This window comes from Mauremys reevesii, linkage group 8, assembly GCF_016161935.1.
Source record: "Mauremys reevesii isolate NIE-2019 linkage group 8, ASM1616193v1, whole genome shotgun sequence".
In the NCBI taxonomy this organism is placed as follows: Eukaryota; Metazoa; Chordata; order Testudines; family Geoemydidae; genus Mauremys; species Mauremys reevesii.
Genome location: NC_052630.1, coordinates 792,324 through 809,969, shown reverse-complemented (window position 1 = coordinate 809,969; position 17,646 = coordinate 792,324). Strand labels below are relative to the sequence as shown.

At 66.4% G+C, this 17,646-nt stretch overlaps 1 protein-coding gene across 3 annotated transcripts; it reads right to left on the bottom strand.

Moving 5' to 3' along the window:
• Positions 1–4,200: 4,200 nt before the first annotated feature.
• Positions 4,201–17,610, bottom strand: RGS14 (regulator of G protein signaling 14). Of its 3 annotated transcripts, XM_039486427.1 has the most exons (15): positions 17,377–17,609; positions 14,309–14,330; positions 13,485–13,639; positions 12,768–12,860; positions 11,474–11,617; positions 8,960–9,109; positions 8,500–8,620; positions 8,226–8,362; positions 7,950–8,153; positions 7,603–7,679; positions 6,886–7,012; positions 6,138–6,219; positions 5,723–5,781; positions 5,206–5,326; positions 4,204–4,870 (listed from the first exon to the last, which is right to left on the bottom strand). In XM_039486427.1, exons 1-15 carry the CDS (start codon positions 17,419–17,421, stop codon positions 4,626–4,628), a joined length of 1,782 nt encoding a protein of 593 aa, XP_039342361.1. In that variant the 5' UTR covers positions 17,422–17,609; the 3' UTR covers positions 4,204–4,625. The 3 variants fall into 3 exon arrangements, with proteins under 3 accessions (XP_039342362.1, XP_039342361.1, XP_039342363.1); XM_039486428.1 differs by lacking the exon at positions 12,768–12,860 and having other exon boundaries at positions 4,201–4,870; positions 17,377–17,610; XM_039486429.1 differs by lacking the exons at positions 12,768–12,860; positions 13,485–13,639 and having other exon boundaries at positions 4,205–4,870; positions 17,377–17,607.
• Between the last annotated feature and the right edge of the window lie 36 nt (positions 17,611–17,646).

The window sequence follows — 17,646 nt, the reverse complement described above, 5'->3', positions numbered from 1 at the left end:
ATTTAGAACCGTTTATTATCATAGGTATTTCTCTTAAAGAACTGTGATATTTTGTAACTTTGTAATCTCAAACTGCTTTTAACATTTTTGCATTTACTTATTGTTTAATTGATTTTAAATAAAAGGTCTTGATTGACTAATTTTGTCTCAGTGTAATTTCCTGTCAGATACCTCCTTGTATAAATTCTGTGAAGCCTGATTCAAGACAAACTTTATCTTCTGATCACACATATTGGCGAGCCATATCCATATTATTAATATCTATTTATTATTAATATTATTAATTAATTAGAAAATTAATTATTAAATAAAACTAAATTAAGTGGATAAATTCCACTGTCCCTATTAACCCTCCCCAAATCAGGCTACACTTGTACAGAGCATTGTGGAGCACTCAGCAGCCATCCCATAACACACCCGCAGCAGCTGGCAGCACCAGGGACAAGCAGTGTGCACCACAGGGCATTGGCATCAGCGCTGAGCTCGGGGGGCCCTGCTCCCTTCCGCAGGAACCCTCTGCGCTGTTACACCCCATATTCTTCATAGAAATATTGTTATGATCTGAATATGGCATAACTAAGATGTGTTTTATACTAGATGGGTCATGTGAGGTATCATTGAAACGTTGTGATTTACTGTATACGTTTATCCAGTGTGTGCATGTATAATTTCTGTATCGAAAGTTAGGAATATTCTCCCTGGTGGCTCCCCCATTTTCCCAGGAGTTCCTTCCCTGCAAATAAACCTTGTCTCATGGCTGCTCTGACACCTTGGACACTGCTGGTACTTTTCCACTGAGAACAAAGGCTTCCCGCCTTGTGTGCATTCTGTGTAAGGCTGGGAAGCAAGGCAATCTGGGCTCTCCATTGCCTCCCCATGCTCCTTCCCCCACAAAAGCCCTGCCTGGGTCCAGGGCCTGACGGGTGCTGCGGCGGGCTCAGCACCTCTGCCAGGCTGAAGGGTCCCCCCAGCCTGTGGTACCTTTGTGCCGGGCTCCATGGCTCCCCGCTCCCTAGCTGCACTGAGGACTCACTGTGGCGCAGCAGAAGGTGCTGTCCCGGGGTCCTGCAGGAGAAAGGCCTGTCATGGGACTAGCAGAGACTGCTGGCTCTGCCTGCTCCCAGCTGTCTGCCCGTGTGGTCTTGTGGGCAAGCGACTGGGTCGGGCTCAGTTCCCAGCTCCACCATAGATTGCGTGACCTTGGGCCAATCCCTGGACGTGTCTGGGCTCAGCTCCTGCCCTGTGACAGCGAGATGATAACCAGCTCATGTGTCTCGACTGCAGGGCGATGCTGCCAGGCAGGGCCTGCCTCCCTGCATCCAGGCACCGCCACAATCCCAGCAGCAGGACAGCCCAGCCGCTGAAGGGTTCCAGTGAATGCATCTGGCCTGGAGGCCAGCAGCACAGAGGGAGCCCAGCTGTGGGGCCGGACAGAGCTGCTCGGACCACAGGGTGGGGACAGGCTGTTTCTGATCAGCAAGTGCGCCCCCCTGCCTCGGGGGGGCCAGGAACTCCCAGCCAGCCCTGCCCCCCGCTCCACCCGCCTGTCAGGATGGCCTGGCGCTCCCAGCGCAGAGCAATCCAGCGAGCAGTGCAGCCGGGAGTAGCCCTGCAGTGTCCCTTGCCCACTTCCTTGGTCCTACCCAGCCCCCATGTCCACTGGCTTCCGGCTGAGGCTGTTTGCTGCCAGTAAGCCTGGCCCAGGGACAGCTGCAGTGTGGTACCGTGGGGGCCATCGTCACGGAGATAAGGAGAGCTCGCCAGACCGCTCTGCCTGGTACCTGGGCAGAGACAGCAGGTCTGATGGCATCTAGGCCTGGGGGGGCACAGCAGGATGGGGCGAGCCCAGACCCCACCGTAGGTGGAACCAGACCCCCTCAGGCCCCCTGCAGCCTGCACAGCTAGTGGGATACCCAGGGTGAGCTAATCCCTTCCTCCCCCATTTCCCCAGCCTTTGGCACTAGGGTATGGCATGCCCGGAGCACTGCCATGCTACCCTCGCTGGCTTGTGGACCTGCCCCACAAGTGCCCTGGGGTGGGGGGCAGATCGGATCAGCACCCCTCAAAGTGCCCCCCTTCCTGCCAGCTCCACGGGGAGAACCGAGCTGCCCCAGGACCTGCCCAGCCCAGGCGGGTCCCAGGCTGAGGGGCCCTTGCACAGAGCGAGGGGGAGGCAGCCCCGGGACCAGGGCGCCTGGTCAGTGAGAAAACAGGGTCCTCGCCCGTGTCCTCGCCATGGCCTCCTCCCCACTTACTCACCCCCTGCTGGGTGCCTGTTCCAAGCTGCGCCAGGCTGGGAGGGCAGCCCTGTCCCCCCTGCCTGTACACCCCACCAGCCAGCAGAGCCAGCCTCTCAAACACTCTGGTGCAGCCCGGTGCCTGCTGCGCGAGGTGGGGCACGTTGGGTGGGGGCTAAGCACAGAGCAGTGCCATTGCTCAGTGAATACAGGACCCACCCAGACTCTCTCTCCTGCTTCTCGGGGGCAGAGCAAAGGGTCACTATGCAGCCCCTGCCCCAGGACTGAGGCTGCAGCTGCCTCTGGGCTGGAACACAGCGGCTACTGGTCAGCACATGGGACTGTGCTCAGCTGCTTAGGCCAGAAGTGAAGTAGAAATCTACAGGGAGAATGGACCGTAGAATAAGCCCCCACCTCCTGCAAACTCCTTCCCCACCCCGGCCAGCCACCACAGCGCCCCCTAGTGCTGCTCTGGGGAACAGGGACAGACCCCGCCCTGCTCCCCGCGTCACCCCCTAGCGCCGCCCTGGGGCACTGGGACAGACCCCGCTCCCTGTGGCTCAGTGCCCCCTAGCACCGCCCTGGGACAGACCCCACCCTGCTCCCTGTGGCTCAGCGCCCCATAGCGCCGCCCTGGGACAGCCCCCGCTCCCCATGGCACAGCGCCCCCTAGCGCTGCCCTGGGACAGACCCCGCCCCGCTCCCCATGGCACAGCGCCCCCTAGCGCTGCCCTGGGACAGACCTCACCCCGCTCCCCATGGCACAGCGCCCCCTAGCGCCGCCCTGGGACAGACCTCACCCCGCTCCCCATGGCACAGCGCCCCCTAGCACCGCCCTGGGACAGACCTCACCCCGCTCCCTGTGGCTCAGCGCCCCCTAGCGCTGCCCTGGGGAACAGGGACAGACCCCGCCCCGCTCCCTGTGGCTCAGCACCCCCTAGCGCTGCCCTGAGGAACAGGGACGACCCGCCCCCCCTCCTGGTGCTCACGCCCTAGCGCCGCTGGGGGGCCTGGGAGAGACCACCCCCCGCCGCTGCGGGCGCCAGCGCGCCTGGGGCCCTGGGAGAGACCCCACCCTGCTCCCTGTGGCTCAGCGCCCCCTAGCGCTGCCCTGGGGAACAGGGACAGACCCCGCCCCGCTCCCTGTGGCTCAGCACCCCCTAGCGCCGCTCTGGGGCCCTGGGAGAGACCCCGCCCCTGCTGCCTGCAGCACAGCGCCCCCTAGCGCCGCCCTGGGGAACAGAGACAGAGCCCGCCCCGCTCCCTGCACCGCAGCGCCCCCTAGTGCTAGCCTGGGGCACTGGAGATGCGCTGATGAGGGAAACGTGCTCTCTCGTGAAACCCCCAACAGCCCAGCTCTTTGCAGTATCACCTGCCGTGTTCTCTGCTGCCCCTTGCCCCTCTGCATGGCCGGTCACGCCCCCACCCCTGCCTACCGGACAGGCCGTAATCCCTGGGCTGTGCAGCGGGCTGCAGGCGGCTGCTTGCCTCTCCCACTCCCCATTCACACGCAGCCCGATGAGGTGCTGTCACATGCAGATGAGGGCAGCCAATGCGGAGCAGCCACCTCCTCAGCCGTCCTTAGCATGCAAAGCAGCACCACTGCCAGCAAGCTGGCATGGCCTGGGGGACTCAGGGCTCCCCTCGCAGCCCCATATCTGCCCCCAGCCCCCCACTGGGCACAGGGTCCAGCTCCCAGGAGATGCAGCCCATCCAGCCAGACTGGGCATGGGGACTCCTGTACCCTGGGGCTAGCGCACGGGCTCTCACTTGCTGGGAGCAGCCAGGCCCTGCTGCAGCCCTGTAGCAGCTGAGGGTTTGGGGTTTGCAGGGCACGCCTGCACTTCTGGAGCTAAACGGGGGCAGCGGTCTGGCAGAGACCCCAGTGAGGTGAATCTAAGGGATGCTGCTCCTGCCCTAACCCTCCCCATCCTCCTCGTCCTGACGAGCCACCAGCCACCATCCCCTCCTGCAGGCAGCTGCCAACTCTCCACGGCCCCCTCTGCGCAGACATAGGCTGGCTCCCATCCTTCGTTGCCCCCATGGCGAGGACTGGTGACAGAAGCAGAGGCGCTGGGCCACACAGGTTGTTAATCAGGCATATCTTACATCCCAAAGTGCTTTACAAATAACTGACATACAGACTATATACAGGCTCACTTCACTTGCCACTGAGATGCAGCCACCTCTAGGGTGGAACGAGGCAGCTGTTTAACAACTCACAGCAACACTACACAACAGTTTAGGACAGGAAGTGGAGAATACTGTAGTTTCCTGAAACTGCCGAGGCAGTTTAAGGATGCAGGATTTGGCCAGGGCACCGGAGCTGACCCAAAATCAGGGCCAGACATCCTCAACGCTGGCTCTGAAGAAAGTGCAGCATGGGCCTCAGTGCAGTTCAGAGTGGACAGGTGGCTGCGCCAGTGCGGGATCCAGGGGGCAAGGGGCACCAGCCCCCTTTGGTGTGGGGCTGGCATCGCAGGGGCCATGCTGCCGCTCAGAGCTCTCGCTGGGGCCAGCATCCTGCCCTGGCAGCTGCAGGAAGTCGGGCAGGACCAGGACCTCTTTAGAGAGCAGCCCACGCTGGTCGTTGGCCCTGCAGCTCTGGGCCCGGTTCAGCAGCTCCACCAGCCCTGGGGGAACAAGGGGAGAGTAGAGTCATTGGGCAGAGCCAGACTTCTGCAGAACACCCCCAGACCCCTCCCCCCCCAGAACCCCCATCCTGTGCTCAGACTCCCCTCTCCTATCCCAGAAGCCCCCATCCCACACTCAGACTCCGCCTCCCCCCCAGAATCCCCATCCCGCACTCAGACTCCCCTTCCCAGTCCCCATTTGCCCCTGCACGTCCCCACCCCCCACGTTTCCTTCTGACGCCCTCTGCCCCCAGCACCCCAGATAGGCCTCCCATGCCCCTGTGCCCCACATGTGGGGCTGGTTTAAGCGCATGCCAGATGCCAGGGCTGCCCACCTTCCAGGTCATACGTGCACCGGTTCATGCCCCGCGGGGCTGCTGGCCTGGACCTGGTGAAGGAGGGGGGCACCTCTGACAGCATGTCTGCTTCCACCTCCGTGCCTGTGGGGGCGCCCTCCTGGGAGTGGGGGAAGAGAGCTTGTGAGGAGCAGGAAGAGTGAGCCGGCAACCCCAGCCCAGCCCGGCAGGGAGACCTGCCTCCCCTTCAGGGCACAGAGATGCCCCAAAGCTGGCCTGGCTCAGACCAGCTGTGATCACGGTGCCCCAACCCTGCTCCATGCTGCAGAGCTCCCTCAACGCGCCCCCGAAGCCAGCCCGGCCCAGAGCTGCACCCTGCTCTGGCCACAGCGCTCACTGCCCCCCGCCCCCAAGTGAGCCAGTGAGCTGCACTCCCGGGGACTTCCAGCTCAGCCCAGCCCCAGCGACAGCCCCGGCCTACCCTAGTGCTGCCCCCCTTCGCTGGGGCACCCCCTCAGCCCCCCTGCCTGGGCCCCTCTTGGTGCCCAGGACTCACCTTGCACCGAAGGGGGGAAGCAGCCGCAACAGTGTCACTAGCGCCAGTCGCTTTCACTTCTGCAACACAAGCACCGCAGCGAGTCAGGCCCAGAGGCTCCTGCCGTGGGACGAGGCAGGGCAGACCACCTGCCATCACAAGAGCCCGGGCCCACAGGGAAGGACTCAGCACCACGATAACTGTGGAACTCACTGCTGTGGGATTTCGTGGTGGCCAACAGCCAAGGCACATGGCATCTTACAGGTGCAGAGTCTGGGGCCGACTGGGGAGGAGGAAGAACCCGACTGGCTGAGCCCACACAGTGCTGTGTGGGGCCCACAGGGCCCTGGGCTGGACACAGATTTTGTGCTGGCCTGGGCAGGAGGCGGGACCACGGGGGTGCTCCAGCCTGGCCGCTCCGCCCTGCGGACCATACCTGTCGCAGCTTCCAGGATGAGCTTCTGCGCAGCCACGGTGCTGACCAGCTTCTCCAGGTCCAGGGCTCCCGGCTCCCCCTGCTGCAGCAGAACAGAGTTGGGGGGGTTGCATGGGATGGTGCATCGTGGGGAGCAAGAGCAGGCTCTGGCCACGGTGTCAGGGGCAATGAGGGCACAGGCCACACACTGGCTGGAGATCCCCCGGGGTAGGAGCTGCAGCCAGTCCCCAGGGTAGGAGCTCTGCCCACAGGCAGCCTGGTCCCCGGGGTAGGAGCTCTGCCCACAGGCAGCCAGTCCCCGGGGTAGGAGCTCTGCCCACAGGCAGCCTGGTCCCCGGGGTAGGAGCTCTGCCCACGGGCAGCCCGGTCCCCAGGGTAGGAGCTCTGCCCACGGGTGGGCAGCCTGGTCCCCGGGGTAGGAGCTCTGCCCACAGGCAGCCTGGTCCCCAGGGTAGGAGCTCTGCCCACGGGCGGGCAGGCAGCCTCTGGGGAAAGCCATGTAGCCAGCCCCAGCCCCAGGCTCCATGGGTGGGGCACTGCCTGCAGGACAAGCCACAGTCTGGCCTCTCCTACCTGAGGAGGGCTGAGTTCTGCATGAGGGCAAAGGACTCCCTAAGATCTGCCCCTGCAGCCCCAGGCAGGTGCTTATGCCCAGCACTGAAAGACAGCAGCCCCCTTTCTGCAGTTCCTAGGACTCCGCCAGAGGGGGGAAGGCAGCCCCCTGCCCAGGCTGCGAGCCAGCTCTCACCCGCCGCAGCAGTGCCCGCTCCACATCCACACCGTACTTCCCCAGCACAGGCTGCAGCGCCTCCCGCAGGCACTTGGTCGACTTTGCAGTGATTCGCACTGTTTTACTGAGGGGGGAAATTTCCAACCTAGGAAGACAGAGATGAAGGAAACACATGGGGCAGGATGGGCCATGCAGGGTAGGATGTGGCAAGACCTGGTGGGTGAGACAGCAGCTGGAACGATGGGGCTGGGCTGAGCTTGGCAAGGCGGGGTGGGGCAGGCAGGAACTGAGGAGGTGGGGCTGTGCGGGGCAGAGCCGAGCAGGGTGGGGCAGGGCAAAGTGAGCCGGGTGGAGCTGTACTGGGCACTCAGGAGCCCAGGCTGCCAGATGTCCGCTCCAGGCGTGTTCATCCTGGGCGAAGCCGGCTTCACTGGCCAGTACTGGCAGCACCCTGCGGTGTCTAGGCCAGCATGTGCAGGGGCGGGACAGAGCCGTGCTCCCATCTGCTTTTCTGAGGGCCCAGCCCAGCTGGCTTGCGGCCTGAGCCCCACTGCACTTAGCACCAGAGCCACTGTCTCATTCCCACGGGCATGGTGCTGCTGCCATGGGGAGCCGGGGCGTGGAGCACAGGGAAGGGTTGGGAGAGGCAGGGACATTGCAGAGCCAGTGCTGCAGGCGCTGGCCCCACGCTCGCAGAGTGCAGCAGCGTCTGTCTCTCCGGCAGCTCCCACTCACTCGAAACTGACTCTGTTCTCCAGCTTCACCTCCTGGTCCATCAGAACCACGCTGTCCTGGTCCAGCACCAGAGCCTTCTGGGAAGAGCCAGCCAAGAGGAGACACGTCACAACCAGGAACACGGCTCCACCCGAGACACAGCCCCTCCCACGGCCCCGGCACAGCCCCCAAAACCTTCTCTCATGGAATTCCTGTCGGCAGGTAGGTGCCTCAGGCGGGCAGCGCCTGTCAGTGCGGGGCCCTGGGGTCCCTCAGGCGAGGTGGCTCCAGGGCTGGCTTCTGATGGAGCCCCCAGGCCATCCCTGGCCTGCCCAGCTCTCTCCTCCCCACCCCAGGACCGTCCCTACCTGTTCATTGCCAACCAGGTAGACCTTGATGTCAGGGAGGCTGAAGCCGCGCTTCTCACAGAGGCCTGCCAGCATGTCGCGGATGGAGACGCCAGCCCGCACCGAGGCCAGCGAGGCCGTGCCGTCCGGCAGGTACACACAGCAGTACTTGCTGGGCCTGGCCTGTGGGTCGGGCTCTGTGCCTCCCAGGCTCTTCCTGTGGCTCTGCAGGGGAAGAGGTGGTGTCACCCGGCGGGCGGCGTGGCTACGCAGCAGGCCCCGCGGTAGGGCACTTACCTCTGCCCGGGAGCTGCTGGCCATGCTGCTGCTGCTGCAGGACGACGAGAGGAAGCCCAGGTCCAGGCTCGCAGAGGAATTCAGGGAGCCCTGGGACTCACGCCACAGGGACGAGCCCCCATTGCCGTCTTCCACCTCTAGGACAGACAGACAGACAGAGGGATGTCAGGACAAGAGGCCAGCTCCGGGGCTCCGGGGCCCTTTGGGAAGGGACGGCCACAGGCCTGCGGAGCTAGTGAGATGGCAGCCAGGTGACGCCTGGCGTGGGACTTACCTGTCCACGAGGGCTCCCTCCGCTCCCCTCTCCTGAAGGACCTCTGGGGGCTCCTGCCAGCACAGCTGCCGGCCACCTCCACCCCCAGTGGCAGGGACTTCCCCAGCTTCAGCTTCGCCTTCTAGGGGACAAGAGCGGCAGATCTCGGCTCAGGGAGCTTCTGGGGCTGCCCCCCCGAGAAAGGGACTCCCCCTGAGGAGAGGGCATTGCCACCCCACTTGTCAGCCCCCCTTGGCTCCTGAGCAGAGCTGGGTGGTGAATGGTGGAGCCCTTCCCTGCTGGCATGCTGGAGGAGCAGCCAGGTGTCACGACCCCAGGCGCCGGGTCACGACCCCAAGTGCCGGGTCACACTGCCGCTCAAGTTTGGCCCATTTGGGTTGCATGGTGCCCACGACTGCAGTCCTTCCAGCAGCCCTGCCCCTGGACCCCACCCCCTGGGCTGGGGAGCGGGACCTGGTACCTTGCTGAGGTCGGGTGGGGGGCTGCTGTTCCGGGAGTGAGCCCGCAGGTCGGGGAGCGGCTGTCCCTCATTCTCAGCCCTCATACACGCCTGGAACAGCGGGGACTTCACGAAGCGCGCGTAGCTGTCGAACTTCATCAGGTTAAAGATCTGAGCCAGGAGAGGAACCCAGTTACTGCCATGCCTGACCTGTGACCAGAGCCTGGCACGGCCCCTGGACACAGACCTGGTTAGCGCCTCCCCCTGCCAAGAGCCTGGCACGGCTCCCGGACACAGACCTAGCGCCTCCCCCTGCCAAGAGCCTGGCACGGCCCCCGGACACAGACCTGGCTAGTGCCTCCCCCTGCCTAGAGCCTGGCACGGCCCCCGGACACAGACCTGGTTAGCGCCTCCCCCTGCCCAGAGCCTGGCACGGCCCCCGGACACAGACCTAGCGCCTCCCCCTGCCAAGAGCCTGGCACGGCCCCCGGACACAGACCTGGCTAGCGCCTCCCCCTGCCCAGAGCCTGGCACGGCCCCCGGACACAGACCTGGCTAGCGCCTCCCCCCGCCCAGAGCCTGGCACGGCCCCCGGACACAGACCTGGCTAGCGCCTCCCAGAGCCTGGCACGGCCCCCGGACACAGACCTAGCGCCTCCCCCCGCCCATAGCCTGGCACGGCCCCCGGACACAGACCTGGCTAGCGCCTCCCAGAGCCTGGCACGGCCCCCGGCCCCAGACCTAGGTCCTCCCCCGGCCCCGAGCCTGGCCCGGCCCCCGGACACAGACCTGGCTAGCGCCTCCCCCTGCCCATAGCCTGGCACGGCCCCAGGACACAGACCTGGCTAGCGCCTCCCCCTGCCCATAGCCTGGCACGGCCCCCGGACACAGACCTAGCGCCTCCCGCTGCCCAGAGCCTGGCACGGCCCCTAGAGACAGATCTGGTTAGCGCCTCCCTCTGCCCAGAGCCTGGCACGGCCCCCGGACACAGACCTGGCTAGTTCCTCCCCCTGCCCAGAGCCTGGCACGGCCCCTGGACACAGACCTGGCTAGTTCCTCCCCCTGCCCAGAGCCTGGCACGGCCCCCGGACACAGACCTGGTTAGCGCCTCCCCCCGCCCAGAGCCTGGCACGGCCCCAGGACACAGACCTGGTTAGCGCCTCCCCCCGCCCAGAGCCTGGCACGGCCCCAGGACACAGACCTGGTTAGCGCCTCCCAGAGCCTGGCACGGCCTCTGGACACAGACCTGGCTAGCGCCTCCCCCCGCCCAGAGCCTGGCACGGCCCCCGGACACAGACCTGGCTAGCGCCTCCCCCCGCCCAGAGCCTGGCACGGCCCCCGGACACAGACCTGGCTAGCGCCTCCCCCCGCCCAGAGCCTGGCACGGCCCCCGGACACAGACCTGGCTAGTTCCTCCCCCTGCCCAGAGCCTGGCACGGCCCCTGGACACAGACCTGGCTAGTTCCTCCCCCTGCCCAGAGCCTGGCACGGCCCCTGGACACAGACCTGGTTAGCGCCTCCCAGAGCCTGGCACGGCCCCCGGACACAGACCTGGCTAGTTCCTCCCCCTGCCCAGAGCCTGGCACGGCCTCTGGACACAGACCTGGCTAGCGCCTCCCCCTCCCAAGAGCCTGGCACGGCCCCCGGACACAGACCTGGCTAGCGCCTCCCAGAGCCTGGCACGGCCCCCGGACACAGACCTGGCTAGCGCCTCCCAGAGCCTGGCACGGCCCCCGGACACAGACCTGGCTAGTTCCTCCCCCCGCCCAGAGCCTGGCACGGCCCCCGGACACAGACCTGGCTAGCGCCTCCCAGAGCCTAGCACGGCCCCCGGACACAGACCTGGCTAGTTCCTCCCCCTGCCCAGAGCCTGGCACGGCCCCTGGACACAGACCTAGCTAGTTCCTCCCCCTGCCCAGAGCCTGGCACGGCCCCAGGACACAGACCTGGCTAGTTCCTCCCCCCGCCCAGAGCCTGGCACGGCCCCCGGACACAGACCTGGCTAGCGCCTCCCCCTGCCAAGAACCTGGCACGGCCCCCGGACACAGACCTGGCTAGCGCCTCTCCCCGCCCAGAGCCTGGCATGGCCCCTGGACACAGACCTAGCGCCTCCCCCTGCCCAGAGCCTGGCACGGCCCCCGGACACAGACCTGGCTAGCGCCTCCCCCTGCCCAGAGCCTGGCACGGCCCCCGGACACAGACCTGGCTAGCGCCTCCCCCTGCCCAGAGCCTGGCACGGCCCCCGGACACAGACCTGGCTAGTTCCTCCCCCTGCCCAGAGCCTGGCACGGCCCCCGGACACAGACCTGGTTAGCGCCTCCCCCCGCCCATAGCCTGGCACGGCCCCCGGACACAGACCTGACTCTCAGAAGCAGAGGGACAAGTCCCAGAAGCAGGAGCTCTGGCTTCCCACCTCCTACTCCCAGCTGAGAGTTGCGGGAGGGGATATGTCCCCAGCTCGTCCAGCCTGAGCCTGGGGGGATGGCTCCATGGCCCTCTCCCCTGGCCGGGGGGCTGGGCAGGGACAATGCTCACCTGGAGCTGTTGGACTCGGAACATGTCGGGGGTGGGGGTGGCCAGCATTTCCTCCCCGATCCAGGCCTGCCGGTCGATGTTAACGGGGCTGACCGCGTGGCTGGACAGGAACTCGTCATAGATCCGCCGGGCCTCCTGGGCCAGCTGCGGAGACAGAGTTATCACGGGTGGCCGAGCCCCCTTGCCAGTGTGCATGGGAGCACACGCAGAGCATGGTCACCAGCAGGGGTGGCTCCAGGCCCCAGCACGCCAAGCGCGTGCTTGGGGCGGCTGCCGCGGGGGGCGCTCTGCCTGTCGCTGGGAGGGCGGCAGGCGGCTCCGGTGGACCTCCCGCAGACGTGCCTGTGGAGGGTCCGCTGGTCCCGTGGCTTCGGTGGCGCATCCGCAGGCATGTCTGTGGGAGGCCCACCGGAGCTGCGGGACCGGCGACCGGCAGAGCGCCCCCCGCGGCGTGCCACCGTGCTTGGGGCGGCGAAATGGCTAGAGCCGCCCCTGGTCACCAGCTAGTCTCCAAGTGCGGGCACCACCTTGCGCCGACCCCTTGGGAACCCAGGAAGGGCCAGGCTGGGCCAGTCCCACGGGCCCTCCAGCCCAGCAGCCCTTGCCTCAGCACCCAGCACCAGATGCTCAGAGGAGGGTATAGGAGCCCTGCTCCTGACCCCTAACAGTCAGAGACTGGCAGGAGATTTTAGCCCTTCCAAATGCCATCTGCACTGTTATAGCTCTGCATACCCCGTTATCCATTTACAAGGCCAGCTCCTCTCAGGCTCTCACTAGTTCTTGGCCGCACTGACATCCTGTGGCAATGAGTTCCACTGGCTATGTACACTGGGGCGGAGGATTAATTACCTTCAATCAGTTTTGAACTTCCCCTTGTTCTTGTGTACCAGACAGACGGTCCCAAGGTTCCATCTCTAGACCATGCCCCATTTCCTCGTCTTGCTAAGGGAACAATCCCTGTCTGCTCTGTCTCTCCAGCCCTTGATCATTGGCAATGTCCTTCTCTTAGAGCCCGCCAGTTCTGCACGGCCCCCGGGGCAACCGGGGCAGCACACAATGGCCAAGGGCGCTCCATGCTATTCTCCATCCCCTCACCCGTTAGCTATTGGCTGCAGCTCCCCTCTGAGCAGGGTCTCCACTGAGCTTCAACTGACACCCAGGTTCCTTCGGATGCCCTGGCATGTGCTTCCCTGTGGGGGGCAGCCCAGGTCTGAGCCTCAGTGTGTGCCTGGCTAGCTATGCTCCCACTGTCAGGAGGGGGGGCCAAGCCGCTAGCCCCCCCTGGGCCCGGTACCTGCTGTGTGTTTCTGGCTGGGATCTGCTGGAATCGCTCACACGCCTGCCAGAAGTAAACGTTCTCAGCGCTAAACTCCTTCTTCAGGAACTCCTGGGGAGCAGGAGAGGAGCACGGTGGCATCAGCCTCACCAGTGCCACTACCCTGCCCAGGGACCAGCCCAGCCCCCACCCGGGGGGCCAGCCCAACCCCCACCCGGGGGGCCAGCCCAACCCCCACCCGGGGGCAGCCCAGCCCACACCCGGGGTGCCAGCCCAACCCCCACCCAGGGACCAGCCCAACCCCCACCCAGGGGGCAGACCAGCCCCTGCCCAGGGACCAGCCCAACCCCCACCCGGGGGGCCAGCCCAACCCCCACCCGGGGGCAGCCCAGCCCACACCCGGGGTACCAGCCCAGCCCCCGCCCAGGGGGCAGACCAGCCCCCGCCTGGGGAGCCAGCCCAGCCCCCGCCCAGGGACCAGCCCAACTCCCGCCCGGGGGGCCAGCCCAACCCCTGCCTGGGGACCAGCCCAATCCCCACCTGGGGGGCCAGCCCAGCCTCCGCCCAGGGTACCAGCCCAACTCCTTCCCGGGGGGCAGCCCAGCCCCCACCCTCTGCCCCCCGCTGCCTGGAGTCCCTGCACAGCGAGCAGCTGGAGAATGGGGGGAACTGAGGGCTGAGGGCAGTGAGGGGGTGGGCTGGGCCCGGCAGGGTCTGACACACCCTGGCACTCACGGTGAAGTAGGTGACGGCCACCCGGTCCTGCAGCAGTGTCTCGAAGGACTCGGCCCAGCTGGCCACAGGCAGCTGCGCAGTGTAGCCTGCGCTCTGGGCACCAGGCAGGCTGTGCACACTGTGGCTACTGCCCCGGGCCCCGGAGCTGTTTAACTCTGAGATGCAGACAGAGAGGTCAGGCCCTGCTCCACTCCCTGGAGCCAGTCCTGCTCCCCGCCCAGCTGGAGGGGATGGGGTGGGAGGGGCTGTCCAAGCAGGGCAGGCCCGGGAGCCCTGAAGCCAGGCACTCCAGAGCAGGGCCGCCAGACCTAGGGCCCACGGGCCACACAGGACCCCCCTGACACGCAGGGCAAGGGACTCTTCCAAACGTGACCTGAGCAGGAGTACGGCAGCTGCAGAGAGACTGGGACAGCTCGGAGAGGGGTGCACAATCTGCAGTGGGCCTGGGCCCTTGGGCTCAGGAACGGGCAAGTCTCCCTGTCAGGAGAGGGGCACCAGCCTTTGCCAACAGCCCAGAGGTCCAGAGGGAGCCAAGCTGGCACCGGGCAGGGGGCCGGGCATCACCCAGGCTAGTGCCTGTGCATCCAGCCCTGTCCTGGGGGATGTGAGTGGGGAAGGACAGGAGGGAGCTCTGCCCCCCACAAGGAGTCCCATGGCCCTGGGTGCTGTGTGTGGGCCAGGCAGGGGCTCTGTACCATCCAGCTGAACAGCCCTAAGGGCTCCTGGTCCTGTCCCACTGGGGCTGGGCACTGAGCCAAGCTGGTTACCGCTCTCGGGCTCCTCCTAACGCCACCCCCGCATCTCCCAGGCAGCGTCTGACTCACCTCCATCTGACACAGCCAGGCCCTGCAAGGACAGGAGGAGGAGAGGTCAGCCAGGATCCCGGGCCCTGCACCCTACCGCTATGGGGAGCAGGGAGGCCAGCCCAGGCAGCCCCTGGGGCGAGGGATGAGTCAGCCAAGGAGCGTGCAAGGACACCGGCTGCCAGGTGTCTCCCCGCCAGGGTGCTTGGTCTGTGCAGGAGCCAGGAGCCATTCGGTGCTCGCATGGAGCCAGGCTCCAGCAGGGCTGGGCGGGAGTCAGCTGGGCACTCTCTGGCCTGCTCAGCTCAGCTCAGCGATTGAGAAAGGGCTGATGCTATCAGCTGTGACACTGCAGCTGCTTGGGGAGAAGTGTAGCAGCCTCCAGGGCACAGGAAGGGGAGGGAGGGCAGGAAAAGGGAGAGGAAGCCACAGCCTCAGCACACTAACAACTGCAGGCCATTTCCCAGGTCTGGGGCTGGGGGAGACCCCAGACCCCTTAGTGTGGGCGTTTCTGTGGGGCAGCACCCAGCCACCTAGGTAGGCAGACCTCCCCCGCCCGCCAAAGAGCTCCCAGCTGGGGGCTCATGGCACAGAGCAGGGGGCGTGCGGTGCAATGCGCTCTCTCCCGGCTAAGGTCTGGGGATGCTGCCCCCAGCAGGCCAGGCCCAGCCACAGCTCTGCCAGCCCCGGGGCACCCCTGGGCTCTTAGCTCTGGGGAAACAGCGGCCAGGCACCCCTCCCTAAGCAGGGCTCACGTCCCAGCAGTGACAGAGAACTGCTCCCCTCCTGGGGGCTGAGGAGTAGGACACGCAGGGCTTTGCACAGTGTGCGGGGCTGCCTGCCATGGGGTGTCAGCTGCCCTGATGCTGGAAGGTCGGGCCCTCCAGGAGGCAGAGCCAGCCAGCGTCTCCAGAAATCAGGGAACCAACATCAGGGCCCAGGCCTGAAAATTCTCCCCCAGCTCTGCCACTGCCCCCCGGGCTCCCCACCCAGCTCTGCCACTGCCCCCCTGCTACCCCCTCCCCGGGCGCCCCACCCAGCTCTGCCACTGCCCCCCTGCTACCCCCACCCCGGGCTCCCCACCCAGCTCTGCCACTGTCCCCTGCTCCCCCCACCCCCCGCCCCCCCCCCAGCTCCGCCACTGGCCCCCTGCTACCCCCACCCCGGGCTCCCCACCCAGCTCTGCCACTGTCCCCTGCTACCCCCACCCCTGGCTCCCCACCCAGCTCTGCCACTGTCCCCTGCTACCCCACCCCTGGCTCCCCACCCAGCTCTGCCACTGCCCCTGCTACCCCCACCCCGGGCTCCCCACCCAGCTCTGCCACTCCCCACCCTGCTACCCCCACCCCGGGCTCCCCACCCAGCTCTGCCACTGTCCCCTGCTACCCCCACCCCGGGCTCCCCACCCAGCTCTGCCACTGTCCACCTGCCAACCCCACCCCGGGCTCCCCACCCAGCTCTGCCACTGCCCCTGTTACCCCCACTCTGGGCTCCCCACCCAGCTCTGCACTGCCCCCTGCTACCCCCTCCCGGGCTCCCACCCAGCTCTGCCCTGCCCCCTGCTACCCTCCTGGGCTCCCCACCCAGCTCTGCCACTGCCCCTGCTACCCCACCCCGCGCTCCCCACCCAGCCCTGCCACTGCCCCCCTGCTACCCCCACCCCGGGCTCCCCACCCAGCTCTGCCACTGCCCCCTGCCACCCCCACCCCGGGCTCCCCACCCAGCTCTGCCACTTCCCCTGCTACCCCTACCCGGGCTCCCACCCAGCTCTGCCACTGTCCCTCTGTTACCCCCACTCTGGGCTCCCCACCCAGCTCTGCCACTGCCCCCTGCTACCCCCCACCCGGGCTCCCCACCCAGCTCTGCCACTGCCCCCCTGCTACTCCCACCCCGGGCTCCCCACCCAGCGCTGCCACTGCCCCCCTGCCACCCCACCCCGGGCTCCCCACCCAGCTCTGCCACTGCCCCCGCTACCCCAGCCCGGGCTCCCCACCCAGCTCTACCACTGCCCCTGCTACCCCCACCCCGGGCTCCCCACCCAGCTCTGCCACTGCCCCTGCTACCCCCACCCCACGCTCCCCACCCAGCTCTGCCACTGTCCACCTGCCAACCCCACCCCAGGCTCCCCACCCAGCTCTGCACTGCCCCCTGCTACCCCTCCCGGGCTCCCCACCCAGCGCTGCCACTGCTCCCCTGCTACCCCACCCGGGCTCCCACCCAGCTCTGCACTGCCCCTGCTACCCCCTCCCGGGCTCCCACCCAGCGCTGCCACTGTCCCCTGCTACCCCTCCCGGGCTCCCCACCCAGCTCTGCCACTGCCCCCCTGCTACCCCCACCCCGGGCTCCCCACCCAGCTCTGCCACTGCCCCCCTGCTACCCCTCCTGGGCTCCCCACCCCAGACTCTGCTGGTGCACTGTGATCCCAACCCAGCCACCCCCCGACCCTACTATTCCATGCCCCCTCAGCTGTGCTAATGCCCCTCACTCCCAGCCCACAGACTCCTCCCACCCCTCCATAATTTTAGCCCTGGGTTCCGCACACACCCGGCGTTGCCAGGGCAGAGCCCCAGCCTGCCTGGCCTAGTCCCTACCCAGCGTGCCGAACTGTGCAACAGGCTCATTGGCACCCGGCTCAGACTGACAATGCTGCATCCGCCTGGAGCGGGAAGCTCTGAGCTGCTGGCATCTCTGGAAGGCCCCCAGCACCTGGCACAGACCCCACAGCTGACCCACAGGCAGGCCTAGGCCCTGACTGTCTCAGTGCCCTCCGAAGGCAGGCAGAGCGATGTGGGCTGCACCGAGCCATCTTGGGGGCAGGGGAGCCTGAGACAGCATCTCCCCAAGGGGCAGGGTCCCTCCCTCGGAAGCAGAGCGGCCCAGGGTGGGGGCAGAACCCTGGGGCCCCAGCACCAGCAGCCTCCACCCAGGAGTAGATCCGCCAGTAGAGGGGGTGCAGCCCCCCTGTCACTGGGGGCGCCTTGCTGGCCGGGTGAGCCAAAAACCACAAGGGCTGGGTGTGGCTCGGTCGCACCTCCAGAGCAGGCGAACGCTGCCCCCGCCCACGCGCCCCCAGCAGGCCGGGCACTCACCATGTGGCCGCTTTGAACGCCCAGGTGCTTTGCTTTCCCAGGCATGCCTCAGCAGGGGGCTGTGCGGGCAGGGAGCATGGGGCTCGGCGGGCAGGCCCCGTGCAGGCCAGCAGGCTGCGGGCGTCCCTGGCGGGAGGAGCGGCACGGCACACTCACTGCCAGGCTCCCAGGGCTGCTCACTACCTCTTTTTGCTACCACAGGAAGTGTCACTATGGAAACCAAACCGCAGCTAGAACTGGGGTTTGCAGAGGAGCCTCCCTCCCGGCAGC